Source organism: Nothobranchius furzeri, chromosome 15 (genome assembly GCF_043380555.1).
Source record: "Nothobranchius furzeri strain GRZ-AD chromosome 15, NfurGRZ-RIMD1, whole genome shotgun sequence".
NCBI classification, from domain to species: domain Eukaryota; kingdom Metazoa; phylum Chordata; class Actinopteri; order Cyprinodontiformes; family Nothobranchiidae; genus Nothobranchius; species Nothobranchius furzeri.
This window is the reverse complement of record NC_091755.1, coordinates 53993673-54009768: the sequence shown is the minus strand read 5'-3', so window position 1 is coordinate 54009768 and position 16096 is coordinate 53993673. Positions and strand designations below refer to the sequence as shown.

Here is a 16096-nt window from a genome sequence, read left to right as displayed (position 1 = left end):
GCTCCAAGTCTCAGAGATCCAGGAGCTGCCCCAGAGCACAGGGACCTCAGGAAAACTGCAACCAGAAAAGCCCCTGCCCCTCTCGAGAGACAGAGGATCGCCTCGGGGGTCCACAACCAGCAACCAGCAGAGTCCCGGGGGATATCAGCAGCAAGCCCACAAGCCCGCCCGCAGCCTCCCATCCCCAAGCCGGCTGAGCCCTGAACCCTGCGACCTGGGACCTGGGGCAACCAGCCCCGCTGGGGACCTAACAGAGCCCAGGAACTCATATCCCACCAGGCAGCCACCAGCAGACGCTAAAAATCTTAAACCCCCTGACCCAGGAGCCATGAACACTCAGGCAGACCAAGGCACCACACTCGACACCTAGTGTGGCAAGGGGAGGGGAGGCAAAGATGTATAGCAGCAAAAGAAGTCCCAGGAGAGGGGAGGAGTCAAAGGTCTCACCTGACATATACAGTCATACACTCCCTCCCTCATGCTCACACATACACATACAATCTAAGACATACAACAATGCACTCCAGACACCCACTCATGCTCCCCATACACACCCTATTCACTCTGGTCCCGGTACTGCTGCACAAGGGTACAACCATCACCGGTTCTCAGAGTTCTTGATGATTAATATTAAGGTGTGGCAGAAAATGATTACAGGTCGGAAACACAAACAGGAAGTCCACTGAATTGAAGTGCACTAGAAACACAGTAAATACATAAAAGCTGATAGAAGCTCATCACGATTCTTACTTATTGTACCTTTAAAGTTTTACTACTTTTAACAAGATCCCCTCAAAATGGTTGAAACATTCCTTATTTGTGACCCTCAGCCATTGTTGTCCTGTATTTTGTACATTTGGCATTGTTCAGTAAGCAAAAAGGAAAAAAAAACTACAAACTTCAAGCTTGAAACAAACATTCTCATGTCCACTCAAAGCTGACCCGTGCAAAGGCATTTGGGAAGTGTAGCGCTCCATCAATAAATGGCTTTATCTCCATCCTCTGCTGTGATCATATTGGCCTTCAGGGCCTAAGTATCTCCTCTGCTGAAGCATAGCGGCCAAAACAGCAGCTCCCCCTTGGATTAGGACATCACTGTCAGTGAAAGCCCTGCTCCGCTCTGATGGACTTATCAGTGGGATGCATGTCATTGTGAGGCTTTTCAGTGACGGCAGGGTATAAAATCGAGTGGAGTGCCTTGCTGCATTTCTTTGCAGACTGAATAAAACATGCCATCATCATATAATAAAAAGGCTCAAGAGGAGAATCAGCATATTTATAGGAGCGTTTTCTTGCACTTGACTCGTGCATAAGAGGATTTTCTAGCAGTCATGTAAAGATTCTTGTTCTGGTAAATGCTCGCTTTTGGGAGACACAAACCGAGCATTTCAGTGAAATTTCGCTCTGTTAAATCATGGCATTTAATCAGTGTGATATCTTCTTTCTTTGAGATTGTGTGAAGGGCAGATTAAAGCTGAGACCAAGATCATGGGCGTCACACCCGTGCGGGATGTGGGGGATTTAACACCCAAACTTTTCTTATTGAGATCGTTCAACACTCACACATTTCCAACCGTTTTGCTCACCTCTACACCAGTCTGGTTTCTCTACGTCACACTCACTCTGTTTGCCTCATCTTCTTCTTCCCTTCTCTCTCCTGTTTCTCCTTGAAACCCGACATCGGCTGTCGGGTTTCAAGGAGAAACAGGAGAGGGAGGGAGGGAAGAGCTCGACTGAATTCATAATTTTACATCTTGACTTTAGCTGTACAAACTCTGAGTTTGATAAAGTGAAGAACAACAATTTGCAGAGGTTTATAACAGGCGCGGCACCAGCTTTTCATTTTTGGGTGGGCCACGGTAATTTTGGACGGACCTTAATAAGCAGTGACTTAAGTGAAGCAGGCAGGTCACGCTAGAAAATTTCGTTTAAAAAGACGTCATAATTTTTTCCCCCGTCATTTTTATTTCTAAAATATGAAGTAAAAACTCCCAATTTAATTTTCATTCATTTTTCTCCAGAATGCATTACCTGCACTTCTAATATTTACCTCTCAACGTAGGACTCTTTCATTAGGGTGCATGCACACCAGTAGTTTTTACGGTTATTCATGGGGCAAAATCTCTGAAATTTTTGAAAAAAAAAAAAGAAAAAAATCCATCTTCCAGTAAAAGCAAAGCATCCAGACCACCTCTCCAAATGCGTAAAATGTGCATCACAGCCACTAGGCGTGCCACGCGCACCATCAGCTACGTCAGCCCAGACAACAGCAGAGCAAATAAAGAATAGAGGATAATTGTGTCTGGATGTGGATGGAGATTACATTTTACAGCAGTCTGATCATCATTTAAATACGTAAACCATCACCTGTCTTCTAGTCCATCAGCATTATTTTAATTGGTGTGTGTGTGTGTGCGTGCGTGCGTGCGTGTGCGTGCATGTGTGTGTGTGTGTTTGTGTGTGTGTGTGTGTGTGTGTGTGTTTTCTACTTCAAACACTGGTCTAACCAACCAGACCAGCATGTCCAGTAACATATTAATGTTACAATTAAACAGTTTCACTTCATGTAGGCTAGGAACATTTCACCTGCCGTGGCCCGACCGCTTCTGCTCCACATAAACTTTGTGCGTGATCAAATGTCTCTACAGGAGCTTTCTGAGCTGAAGAGGCTATTCTGCCCCAGACTGGATGCGTCATGCGTCTCCATATTAGAGACGGGAACAAGCGCCATTCAGCCAAAGTTTCATAATCAGCGAACATTTTTCCAAGTGACACGTCCCTCAGAGAGACCGAGTTTCCAGACCATTTCAGTGGGAGGAAATCTTACCGCATGCGCGCTGTGAACCCCTCTACAGATTTTCAGCTCACTGTCCACTGTGTGCGCTCCGAGCCGCGCTGAGCACATGTCCAGTATAAAGCTCTGATGTTCTGATGGGAATCATTTCTTGATTGATTTAGTTTCCTCCGCGATGTGCGTAACTATTAAAATGTCAGCTCATCTGTGTGCGCATCAGTGTGCGTCGGGGTAATTCTTTCAAAAACAACCAACATCCTTGAGTTTATCCGTCAAAATAAACAGTCAAATGGAAATATCTGTAACCTGCCATTTAACTGTTTTGCCTTCTTGTGAAGATTGTTGCAAAGAGAAACAACTAAACTTGATTAACCCCAGAGCCACGCGCACTGCGCTGTACGTCGTGACTGTAAATGAGGGGGAAACGATTTAATCGGATCCTTTTCTTTTCAACATGGTTTAATGTAAAGTTTCGTTCAGTACAAACTTTAGTTACACCAATCTAACGAGACAGAGCTTGGATTTGTATTCTGAACAGTTTAAACGTGTTTAAAACGGAGACATGCGTGACGCATCTAAAATTTGCACCTGCTCCGCTATTGTGGAAATTAAACTAACAAGATGAATAACATCAAATTATTTTAGGCACAGACAACTTCACCCACACTTTTGAAAATTTTGCAGCACGCTTGACTAAGATGAACCAAGTTGGTTTACAAAACAAACATGCTTTAATGGGAGGGCAGCTTTTGGTTATCAGCCTTGTTTTGTCAGAATCCAGGCTTTTGGGGAATTTGCTTGTCAGTCCATCCTGTGGTGACTGGTATATTCCATTTACAGGCAGCAAATGGATTTCTCATTTTCTCTTAAAAATAATATTGACAAAGCAACAATATTTAAAGTTTTAGTTGCAATTAAGAATCAATCCCAGTTCCTTTTGTTATTGTAGCTATTGGCCCTTATTTTCAAGCTACAATACAAAATGGGACACAGCTTCTAGAATTTGGTACATCATCCATTATGATTATTTAAACCGATATAATAAAACAACCAAAGTTTGCATTTTAAAGAGGCAGAATTTACCAATTTATAATTCTAGGTTTTATTAAAAGTAAGTGCATAAAACATGGTCAACGACAAGAAACAACAAAACAACAATATTTGGTTACATTGGGATATTGTTGTGTTACTTGGGGACAAGTGTGTTCGTAATCTGTGACTGAGGGATTAACAACAAACCAAACATGGACACAAAGCTGCTGTAAAAGCAGAGAAGAGCTGCTACAGAGCCAGCATGTGATGAGAAGTAACTGACTGAATATGAACCTTTTCAGGTAGATTTGTGCTTGGAAAGTGGAACAGTAACAATGTGGAGGAATGTTGCTAGAAGCCACAACACTTAGCACTGGTTGCATTGTTAAATACATCATTTGTTGTGAGGAACGTTAACAGATCTCAGGACAGAAACATGATTAGAACACCTTTTCTGTGAAGATAACCTTTACATATTGGCAGATTTAAAAAAAAACATTTTCACAACAAACCCAAATTGCCTCACGCTTCCTTTAAGGAAATCCAAAGTGCAGCAATCATGAATCAATGTCAGATTGTTACTTCAGAGTAAGGAGGGTTTCAACCTACTCTCTTTTTGAATACACAAACATTATATACATATATACAAACAATTCCTTTGCAACATGAACTTCATTGTTATTGGAGCTTTCTGGAGGAGAAAAACCTTGGTCCTGTCAGTGTTGAGCACATAGAGCAGCAGGGGACAGAGGGAGGAGGGAACTGGAGCACATCCTCAGTGAGAAGGGAGACACTATCTTGTGTGGAACTCCCTCCCCCCTAACTCTCTGCAGACAGCTGATGTTTATCTGCTCTGCCCATCTGGGCCTTGTGACTGAACATCTGGTGAAGCTGCCACTGTGTGTGCAGTGTTCTGCAAGTAATGACAGTAAATGGGCACTGCTGCTGCCCCCCCTCCTTTAAAAGTGAGGAGCTACCGGGGCTGGGAGGACTTTATCCTCAGATGTCAAAGCTCATTCCAAAAACCTGAAGAACCAGACTGCACTCTTGACATTTATCTGATTATTTTGTTCAACAGTAATTATCTCGACTTCGCCTACAGATATTGTCCCAGTGTCTTCATTAAGCTCTAAAACAATACTGAGGAAAAAAATTGTACAAAGTGATTCATTTTTGCAATCAAATTTTTTATTTCCAAAAGTCGTTTTTGGGCCAAATTTGCTGCAAATCTTCACACGAGGTAAAATGAGCTTTTAAATTTATAATAATGTGATTTAGTCACTGATATCCTCTTTCCTCAAAATTATTTTATAATAATACAGTAAATATATTTACCAGCAAAACAATAACAAGTACCGTTTTAATTCTCCTTATAAAGCATTTAACATTTTTCTTACAAGAATTTTTTTTTAAGTTTCTTTCTTAATTCTTTCTTTCTAAGCTGGTCTAACTCACGGGAATAATTAGAATTCCAGTTTTAATGTACATTTAAAATATTTGTGTGAATGCAGTGTATTTTTAATACTGTATGAAACATGAAATATAATTTAACATTTTTTATCTGAACTATTTCTTGTTTGTTAAATGTCATTGTTTGTATTTGGACGGTGCAACAAAAGACACTTTAATTCATTTGTTTGAAAATGCAAAGGTGGCTTGAATAAACAGGCCAAATGTTTTCTTCCATGTTCACCAATAATATATTACATTTTCCATCATAATAACCTGGAGATCTGATCTGCATAAACGCGTTAAAGTGGTTCTTATTAAAGCTCCTACAGGTTAAGGTGGCTGGAAGCCAAGCACTGACCTCCTTCTCTACATTCATCTTTGAAACCATTTGTCTATTTTTATCAATTTGAATAAAAACAAGTTGATGTGCATATCTTTTCCTGTCCTTCTCTGCAAAGCTTTTTCACAGAATGAGATGCTTTGCAGTGACTGCTAGGCTTTCATCCATTATGGATGCTATGTTTTAGAAGGATGATTTGTGCAGAGTGATATAAATATATCCTTTTGCTTCCCAGCAGCATGAGAGGTGCAGCTCATGACAGGCCACTTTGTCGAGTAAGAGCCTTTATTATTTGATTTGATGTCCAAAGTTGAAGAAAGCAGAGCCCCACGTGTGACAAGCAGATAGAAAAGGCTCATAGCTAGCTGCAAGCCACTGATCTTCAGAGTTCTGCAAGGAGAATGTACTCACAAGTACAGAAAAATTCTGTCATTATGAAGTCTTCACCAACAGCCACGTATCTCCCCTCATCATTAAAATAATCACACAAAAGTGATAACTCCAAAGTGGCAGGTTTCACAGCTGGTGCAATGTTGTGCAACTTCGTCAACCTGAATGAAATTCTGCCCCTTGTGTCCTCTGTAACCAGCCACGCCACAGCAGGAGGCAGAACGGTAGCACACAGGAGCAGCATGGGGTGAAGCCTGGCAGCTGTGTGTGTGTGTGTGTGTGTGTGTGTGTGTGTGTGATGGTCAATTGAAAAATAAAAATGGATGGATGCATTCCTCTCCTACTGTGTCCTCCAGATCCAGCAGTTTGTTACAGTGGAGAAGTTACTCTTTTGTGGACGTGCAACAAGAAGGCGTTGTTTAAAAGGATTTATCGAGCCTTAATTTAGCAGTGTACTCTATAATATTTGGATTAAAGACTCTAAAGACAATCATAAGAGGTGGGTGGGAGTGTGCCAAGCAACAGCAAGTTATTTATGCTCAAGAAACGTGGAAAGAATTCATTTCCAGGTGCAAGATTTCCAATGCCGAATGCTGGTTTTTATATTAGCTTGAATAGAAAATCCAGTAACTAGACTTGAGTGTGAAGCTAGTGTGCTGTACACCACCGAATGTGATGGCAATTGAAACAGAAACCATGATGTAGCAGCTTGTCTCTCACCCACTTTGTAAATAAACTCATCTTTACAGAGATCACATAAATGAGATTCAGTTTCATCTTGTTCTTCCAGCTATTTCCATAATTTTCTGTGTCTGCTGCTTTTTCATGCTCTCTCTCTCTCTCTCTCTCTCTCTCTCTTTCTCTTTGCAGGAGCCCAATGTGGACCCCATTGTGACTTCCTGTCTGCCTGACACACCGAGAGGAGAGCTGAATGTGATTGTGTGCTTCAGAAAACAGAGAAGAGAGGCGAGCTCTCCATCTTTGTTCTTGCCTTCTGAGAGTGGTCTCTGTGGACTTTGCTTCAGCACACTCTGCACTGTTTGGTTACTGCATGTATTCGCCACTCTCAGGTGCAGGAAAAGAGTAAAACAAGGAAGACAGAAGAAAGGAGAGGAGATAAACCGAGCCAGGCAACATGATTAGTGTTTCTGACTTTGAGCCAGAGCTAGAAATCATGAGAAGAGACTTCTGAAGACGACCATGTTCTGAAAAGCATCACAGCTTACCTCCAGGACACTTGGAAGTGTGTGTGTGTGTGTGTGTGTGTGTGTGTGGATTTATGTGTGCACACTTCTTTCATTTTCAAAAGACTTGAATTTGTATTTGAATGTTGATTTAGCCTTCCATTATGACTTTACAAGTGGGCTTAGTGAGACAGTGGAAAGATGTTTTCTGCTGGGTGTTGCTGCTGGCTTGTTATGCCTCCATCACCTTGGCAGCCAAACCTAAACTGCCAGGACACACACACCTCAACTCCATACGCATTGATGGGGACATATCTCTGGGTGGTCTTTTCCCAGTGCATGCAAGGGGGAATGATGGCAAGGCCTGTGGTGAGCTGAAGAAGGAGAAAGGGATCCACAGGCTGGAGGCCATGCTGTTTGCCCTGGATCGCATCAATAACGACAACGAGCTGCTGCCTAATGTCACTCTGGGGGCCCGCATTCTGGACACGTGCTCCCGGGACACCCATGCCCTGGAACAGTCGCTGACATTTGTACAGGCCCTGATTGAGAAAGACTCCACTGATGTGAAGTGTCTCAGTGGAGGACCACCTATCATCACAAAACCTGAGAGAGTGGTCGGGGTGATCGGCGCCTCTGCCAGCTCCGTGTCAATCATGGTGGCCAACATTCTGCGGCTTTTTAAGGTCAGTTTGCTCCACTTTTATTGGCATTTCTTGATATGTTTGCAGACATGGGTCCTTAAAAACATGCATTCTACTGTACACACTTCAAATCTTCAAGAGAAAAACTAAATGAGCAAATGCAGGATTTGAATGTCTGCAGCCAGTAATTAACTGAGATTGTTGCAAGGCAGTTTCCAGAATGTCTTTAAATGTTAACAAAGGCCACTCAAACATCAAAATCAAGGGGTCCGGGTACCGGGCTAGGTCCAGGCCTAGTGTGGTACCCATGAAGCCTGGCAATCCAGACTAAATAAATGTACTATTTAGTTTGGGAATGCTCCATTGACGACTTTTGGTCATGGGACTGGTTCTACCATTGCCTTTCAAATGATCTGCGCATGCTACTGGACAACAAACAACGTGATGTACTCTCTGCAACGGATTTCGGTCAACGAGACAGTTCACTGTTGAAGGCGAAAACGCATATTTAAAAAAAAAAAACAAACAAACATCTATTTGCTCCTGATTCTAATAAAGCCCAAGTCCAAATAGTCCAAAATTGTTATACTCAGTCGCATCATCCCGCCCACCAAACAACAGAGTGCTTTGATTGGCCCACAACGCCGGCTAGTTCCGGTGTACTTTTTAACAAAAATGAGCCACATCATCAAAGTGAGGAACGTGCCAGAGATTGATTTGAAGAAACTAAGCAGTGCTAGCAACAGAACACGTTTAAGGTATGTCAAGTCTTAGAAGAAAAGAGGTTCTGTTATTCAGAGCATGACACATATAATAAAATGCAAACAACTTGGTGCATAACTGGAGTCTTTTTGACTAAACTGCTGCAGGAAAATTTACACATATGTTGAGTGATTGATGCAATTTAATTTATACATTGTCAAAAAATTTCATTAATACCAATGTTTTCACACCAGCCCAGTGAGATACTGAAATTAATCGTTTCAGGTTCACCATGCACCACTTCAACTTGCCAGTTCTTATTTCTCTTCTTTCTTCAGGCTGTCTGTAGTTTTTACCCCACCCAGAAAGCTAGGCACTGGTCATTACACTATAATTCACTTCACTAATGACAGTAATTTGCCCAGGAGTCTCAGTGCTACTCTAATTAATTTGGGGAAGCCATGCATGGATCCATGAGCTCAGTAGACTTGGATGTGTTCAAAATGAGCTTCATCACCACAAAAGGCCCATGGATCCAAACAGACACAATATATGATGGCACTACCTTTATACTGGTTCACACCATCACACAAAACTGCAACTGATAGAATGACGGACATCTAGAGGGCATTAGCTATTCATTACAAATGCAACAGATGTGGGCATGCTTTGTGAAATTTTCAAACTGCACAGCTAATGTTGATTGTCTCTAATGTCAAACAACTGATGTCTAATCATCCCTGTTCCTCTCTATTGGCCAAAATTTAGCACCAAACATCCCTGGACAGGCTCATTCTTCATTATCCTAACCATTGTACTTTTAGTTGGAAGCCAAGAGCAGAAAGCTTCTGATTGTGTTCAAAATCACGAAGTAAGATCTGTTTTTTTTACTCATACTTCAGCTTCCCATAGGTTCCTATAGAAGATGAGGCTTGGTTCACCTGCTGTCACATTGATTCAACTCTGCTGCCATTCTCAAGCCGACTTAAAGCTTAGCACAGAGCTGGAAGGTGAATATAACGTATGCAAGGCAGGCAAGCCTGACTGATGTGTCACAAGTGGGGTGGAATAAATACTCCACACCCGTGTCCTCACTACCTCTTCAGAGAACTGTGGATGAACTATTTACGTTAGTCGTTTTCTAGAGACATGCTCAGACCTGTTACGCAACCTTTGCTACTGCGGAAACGCACAGTCTAATTATCCTCACCGCTGAGTGAAAAGGAAGCCGGTGACATATCTCACAGGGGAGCTGTCTCATTGTACAGCACTGCAGAAGAAAGTCGTCTGACTACAAACATGGGTTAGATATTTCATCCTGTGGCAAATGTCAAATCTCTTTAGTCTGAATGTTGAATACACTCACTTCCTTTTTGGAAGGTGTTTCAGCGGTAATCCGCAGTGAGCCTTTCTGATCAAGTGCAGTCGTGACTTTATTTGGCAGTAGGGACGCACTGAAAAACAGTTGCTTAGCTTCAGTTTCACTGCAGCTTTTAGATAGATGTAAAGGTCACGACTTTAAGCAAAGAGTTCGAGTAACATGTACACTGAGCCAGAAACTGGAGAATCATGGGATGCAACTTGTTCTGTGCAACGGCCCTTGTTTGGTTGTTTTCTGCTCCTAGAGCATTGCCTGGTCAGCTTAGACATGTAATCCTTTCATCTCTGATGTTGCTGCTCCAATCTACCGTTCATCTCACGCTTCATTGTTTCTCACTTGTTGAGACCTTGGAATACTAAACTTGAGAAAGGATCTCCCCTGACCTGGATTTAACAATCCACTCTGTTTCGTATGTAGATGTTCTGATCTTCATCACGCCTTTCATATCAGATTTTGAACCTAGCAAGGCCACCAATGCTGGTAGGGCTTTTTACAGAAAACATCTGAATCACAAGAGCACAACGTTTCCCCTCATAGCCCTGTAATGGCAGACCACTGTTTGGACTGTACTTTGTCCCAAACTTCATGTCAAAGCCTGCATTGGGAACACGTTATGTTTTTTTTTCCCTCCATCCTTGTCTGAAAGGGCATGGAGCAGCACCATCTAAGTCTCAGCGGTCCTTGTCAGCAAAGCCATTTTCTCTTCTCTGTGAATGTTGTGCAGCCTAGATTCTTAGAAGGACCAAAAGGGTGGAAACATGGAAGCAGCAATCCAGTTAGATGAACAAAAAGCCTTAAATATCTCTGTCCCACGGGCTTCAGCTGCTGAAACAACAGGACCTTGAGAACAACTTGGCAAATCCCTAAGAGGAGAACAGTCAAAAAGCTGCCACTTTAAGCAGGATGCGCCACATTTCAACAGAAACAGCAGCTCATGACAAGAGACAACTAGCACATGCTCTGATATCAGAGGCAGACAAAACAGCCTCTAGAGGTAAGCATCTACAGCTCTCTATGTGCTGCATGCGTTTCGAGGTTTTCGGTGCCATGTTGGTTTACGTCTCCTGGTTTACTTACGGCTATCTTGACTTTAGTATCATCAATGTTGTGTTACACCTGTCCTGTATTCAGTCAGCCTTACTCTGTTTCCGTGTTCTTAGTTCTCCTGTAAAAATCTAAAGCCTTATCTTTGGTTCATACCAGTTGGTTTTGCATCCTGCCAGGTGTGGTTTGTTGATTGTTCCCACCTGTTCCGATAATTATCTCTATAAGTATACATGTTTCCTGGTTTCCTCTGGGGTTTTGGTCCTTTTCCTTCACAAATCAAATCAAATCAAATCAAAGCTTTATACATAAAGTGCCTTCCCTGTCGGGAAGCCCAAGGCGCTGAACACGGTACATGAGAAAAACAGGTAAAAACATTAAAGTAGAAAACAAATGGGTAAAACAAGAAATAAAGAGACCAATGAAAGCAGGGAATTAAAATCAACATAAATGAAGGCCTAACTCAAACACATTCAGGGAATGCCAAATGGAGAAGGTGGGTTTTTAGGCGACTTAAAGGCTGGCAGAGATGGGGATAGCCTGACTGAGGGTGGCAACTGGTTCCAGAGTAACGGGGCTAGGACTGAGAAAGCCTGGTCCCCACGAGTACGACACCTAGAACGAGGGACAGCGAGCAGGCCTTGGTCAGAGGAGTGCAGAGCTCGTGATGGGGAATGTCTGTTCAGGAGCGTGGCCAGATATGGGGGAGGAGTACTCTGGAAGAAATTGTAAACAAAGACGAGGAGTTTAAAGTGTGAACGATAACAGACCGGAAGCCAGAGCAGGGAGGCCAGAACTGGACTGATGTGGTCCTGTTTTCTGGTCCCAGTCAGAAACCTGGCTGTGCTGTTCTGCACAACCTGTAGGTGGTGCAGTAATGACTGACACAACCCTGCATATAGAGAGTTGCAGTAATCAAGCCTAGAAATTACAAAAGCATGGAGTACCCACTCCAGGTGGGCTGTCGACAGCATAGGCTTGATTTTTGCAAGGCGTCTCAGATGAAAGAAACTGGACAGGCTCACAGAGTTGATGTGAGCATCAAATTTAAGTCCAGCATCAATTTTCACCCCCAAACTGGTGACAACTGGTTTTGAGTAGGGAGAAAGAGGGCCAAGATCAACATAACGACCCACAGCCCTGCTGTTGGGGTGAAAAACAATGAGCTCTGTCATTCCCTCATTCAGATGCAGAAAGTTGGCCATTAACCAAGACTTTACCTCGTTAAGACAGGACACAAAGGACTGGATAGAGAGACCTTTCTCTTGACACAATGGAGAGTAAATATGGCAATCGTCAGCATAGAGATGGAACGCTAGGCCATGATTACGAAAGATTGATCCCAGCGGAAGCAGATAAATGGCAAACAAAAGAGGACCAATGATCGATCCCTGTGGGACCCCCCAGTGGAGCCCCTCCCAAGAAGAAAACACATCACCCAGTTTAACACAGAATGTCCTGTCGTGGAGATACGATCCAAACCAATCCAGAGCAGACCCTTTGATCCCAACCCATCGTTCCAAGCGATCCAGTAGAATCGCGTGGTCAACTGTGTCGAAGGCTGCTGTCAGGTCTAACAACAGAAGCACCACAGATGTACCCTGATCTAGTTACAGATAGATATCATTTAAGACCCTCAGTAGAGCCGACTCTGTGATATGGCCAGACCTGAATCCTGATTGGAAAACCTCAAACAGATCAGAGTCAGCAAAATGTGAGACCAGCTGCTGATAAATGACTTTCTCAAGCAGTTTTGATGTAAAGGGCAGGGTAGAGATAGGCCTGTAATTTCCGATCACAGAGGCATCAGCACCAGGTTTCTTCAGGGTCGGCCGAACAACTGCTGCTTTCAAAGCAGCTGGGACCACACCTGTGCTGAGGCTCCCATTGATAATCCGACCAAGTGATGGGCCAAGACACGGAAAGGCAGCCTTTCAGAGACGAGGTGGCAGAACATCAAGTGGAGAGCCAGATGGCTTCTGCCTTGCAACAAGCTTATTCAGCTCAGAATAAGAAACGGTATTGAGGGAGCTCAGGGTGGGTGGTGATGGAGGAACTGGAACAGGGTCAACAGAGTCACCAGAAATAGCTGCTCTAATGCCCGATACTTTGTGAACAAAGATTTGTGAAAATCTTCAGTTTCCTGCAGTTGTAATGGACATGAAGCTAGGCTCCTGATACACCAGAACATAGTTCAGTGTTTTGTAGAGAATCTTGGGATTCTTGGAGTTTGTTTCAATGAGGTCTGCGAAATAGGCCGTTCTAGCAGCCCTCACAGCATCCTGATAAGCAACCAGTGATGCTCTGAACAACTCATGCGAGACCTGTAGGCCATCCTTTTTCCACTTTCTCTCAGAGGATCTACACGTCCGCCTACAAGCCCGTGTGACATCAGAGAGCCAAGGCTCCCTCCTAGGCCTAGACTTGCAAAGCTTGAGAGGGGCAACCACATCCAGGACCTGATTACAAAGTAAATCAAAGTGTTGTGAGTAATGATCAATGTTAGATGAATCTGGGTTAAAGGACTCTAACCTTACAGACATACAGTCCACAAACTTTGCAACAGTTTCTGCATCCAGGGCTCTGAACCTAGTAGCTGGAGCATCACACACAGGGACAGGACATGGCAACGTAGACAGGACATGGCAACGTAACATCACAGGGTATTGGAGAGTGGTCAGAGAACACAGGAGGCAAAGTCTCAAGGTTCATGACAGGGAGACCAAAAGAGAGAACCAGGTCCAGGGTGTGACCCCTGATATGAGTTGGGGACGATACCCATTGAGTTAAATTGAATGAATCTAGCAAACTCAAAAAACCTTTAGCAAGCACATTGTCAGGATAGCAGATATGGATGTTAAAATCACCAAAAAATAGGACATAGTCATATTTTAGTATACAGTCTGCCACAAGATCGTAGAAATCATTTAGGAAGTTAGAGTCAGTCTTTGGAGAGCGATAAATCAGCACAACGAGCAGGCAGGGGGAGATGCGCAGTTCAAACAGGCACAGTTCAAAGCAAGAAAATGACTTAATGGGTATAAGCTGGCTTTCAAGGATAGCTGGATTTTAAAACAACAACCAGCCACCACCTCTGCCCTGCGATCTGGGGATATTAAAACAAGAGCAGCCAGGTGGTACCAGCTCCAGCAGGGCGTTTGAGTCACCAAACGGGATCCAGGACTCACAGATGCACAGAAAACTCAAGCCATGTTGAATAAAAAAGTCCCGAAGACTAAAAGTTTTGTTCTGCACAGACATGGCACCGACCAGACCAAACCGGGTCTGCGGCGGGGCCGCAGCACCGGGATCGCGTACGGGCACCATCTCCTCTAGCTCAGAGCCCATAACCAAGCGCAGATTCTCCCAGCAAACCCCACTCTGGTGAGCCAAATGGCTGTGGTGTGGAGCCAGCTCACCCTCAGAGCCGGCCAAGTTCACAAGGCAGGGCGCAGAGTAATCCATCTGACGTCTCTGAGCCACTGGGTCACAAGCTGGGCCGAACTGGACCAGCCACCTCCTTAGGGATCCAGGAAGTCCAGCCCGACATCTCACGCACTGGCTACCTCGCTTCCCCCGTCTTCTACAATGCCTCCTTCTCGAGCTGGGGCAGACAGAAGGCCAACACATCACGACCGGTGGGGAGAGAGCACACAGGCAGTCCAAACAGCAATGCCATCCGTGAGGCTCCCAGCACGCAGCACCAACTACATCAACAGTAGGATGAAACCTCAGCAGCGTAGCTTGATCATAAGCCATCAGAGAAGCCACACCACTCAGAAAAAGCATCAAAAACAACAAAAGTGCATAAAATCCAACATAAAAGCCAATAAAACGCAAGGTTCTATTGCGTGAGGAGGACTAGCAGCTCACTGCGTGCACCCGCGCGAGTGCCATCTTGAACTCTCTGTCACTTCCTGTGACATTATTATTTAATTTCTTAACTTGTAAAGGGTGATTGTTGCAGGGAGGTCACACAAGCATGAAATAGCCTCCTTCATCAAGGCTTGGTGAAGTTTTATAATTTTTAGTTTACCTTCATCTGGTACCATGAAACAAATCTCAGACAAAAATATTAGAAAAGGTCCAGTTCAAAAACTAAAATGATGTAAAAAACCAACAAAAAAACACATCATTCAGCAAACATTTTCAGGGAAATTTAAGATTCTCTTTTTACGTTTAGTTCACAATAACAAAACTGAATGCTTCAAATGTGATCCTGATGCAAACAAGCAGTAAAATTTTGGTTTCTTTAACTGATAGAAATATTTTTAAATGTCCATCCATTGATTTTCAGCCGCTTATCGGAGTCAGGCCGAGGGGGCAGCAGCCTAAGCAGAGACGCCTAGACTTCCCTCTCCCCAACTAAGGCTTGGTTTATGCTTGACGCGTCCGCGAGGCTTGCATGGCTCCGCGCGGCAAAATTGCATAATTTTAACAACCACGCCCTTCCACCGCGCCTCCGCACGGCCCAAACGTTCCGCACCGCGCACCTAGGAAATTTTGTAACTACGCGGACGGTCTGACGCGGAAGAACATGGCGGACTGGCAAGAACTAGTATGGCAGAGGTTCGTAAATACAGACATTTGTATGATTCAGCTCTCAAACATCACCGTGATCAACATGTTGTTAATAATTCTTGGAGAGAAATAGCTCGCACTGTCGTAAAAGACGAGGACGCTGTTAAAAAATGCTGGAATGCCATGTTGTAAACAGTCATTTGTACTTCTACTGTGGTGTAGTGTTGGATGCATGCCGTAAAGCTCCATGCTGCCCCGTTCAGTTTGGGAGAATATTGGCTCACCGCAGAAACAAGCCGCATGAACCATAAACGCTGCAAGTTGTGAAGCACGTTCCATCCGCGAGCCGCATCACCAAGTGGAAAGTAAATGTGTCAAGCATAAACCAAGCTTAAATGGGCCAGCTCCTCTGGGAGAATCCCAAAACATTCACTGGCCAGCTGAGAGACATTGTCCCTCCAACATGTCCTGGGTCTTCCTTTAGGTCTTCCACTGGGTGGACGTGCCTGAAAAACTTCACCAGGGAGGCGTCCAGGAGGAATCCTAACTAGATGTCCGAGACACCTCAATTGACTCCTCTCGGGCATTCCTCTCAGGCGCAGCCTGAAGAGA

General features: G+C 43.9%; 1 protein-coding gene across 3 annotated transcripts in view; it reads left to right on the top strand.

The window, feature by feature from the left end:
• The window catches only part of LOC107391254 (metabotropic glutamate receptor 4), a 270494-nt gene that overhangs the window by 68394 nt on the left and 186004 nt on the right, over positions 1 to 16096 (top strand). For all 3 annotated transcript variants that reach the window (XM_015968453.3, XM_015968452.3, XM_070545017.1), the window contains exon 2: positions 6879 to 7878. In XM_015968453.3, coding sequence (XP_015823939.1) covers positions 7357 to 7878 — 522 coding nt within the window. In that variant the 5' untranslated portion in view covers positions 6879 to 7356. The remainder of the gene's footprint in view (positions 1 to 6878; positions 7879 to 16096) is intronic.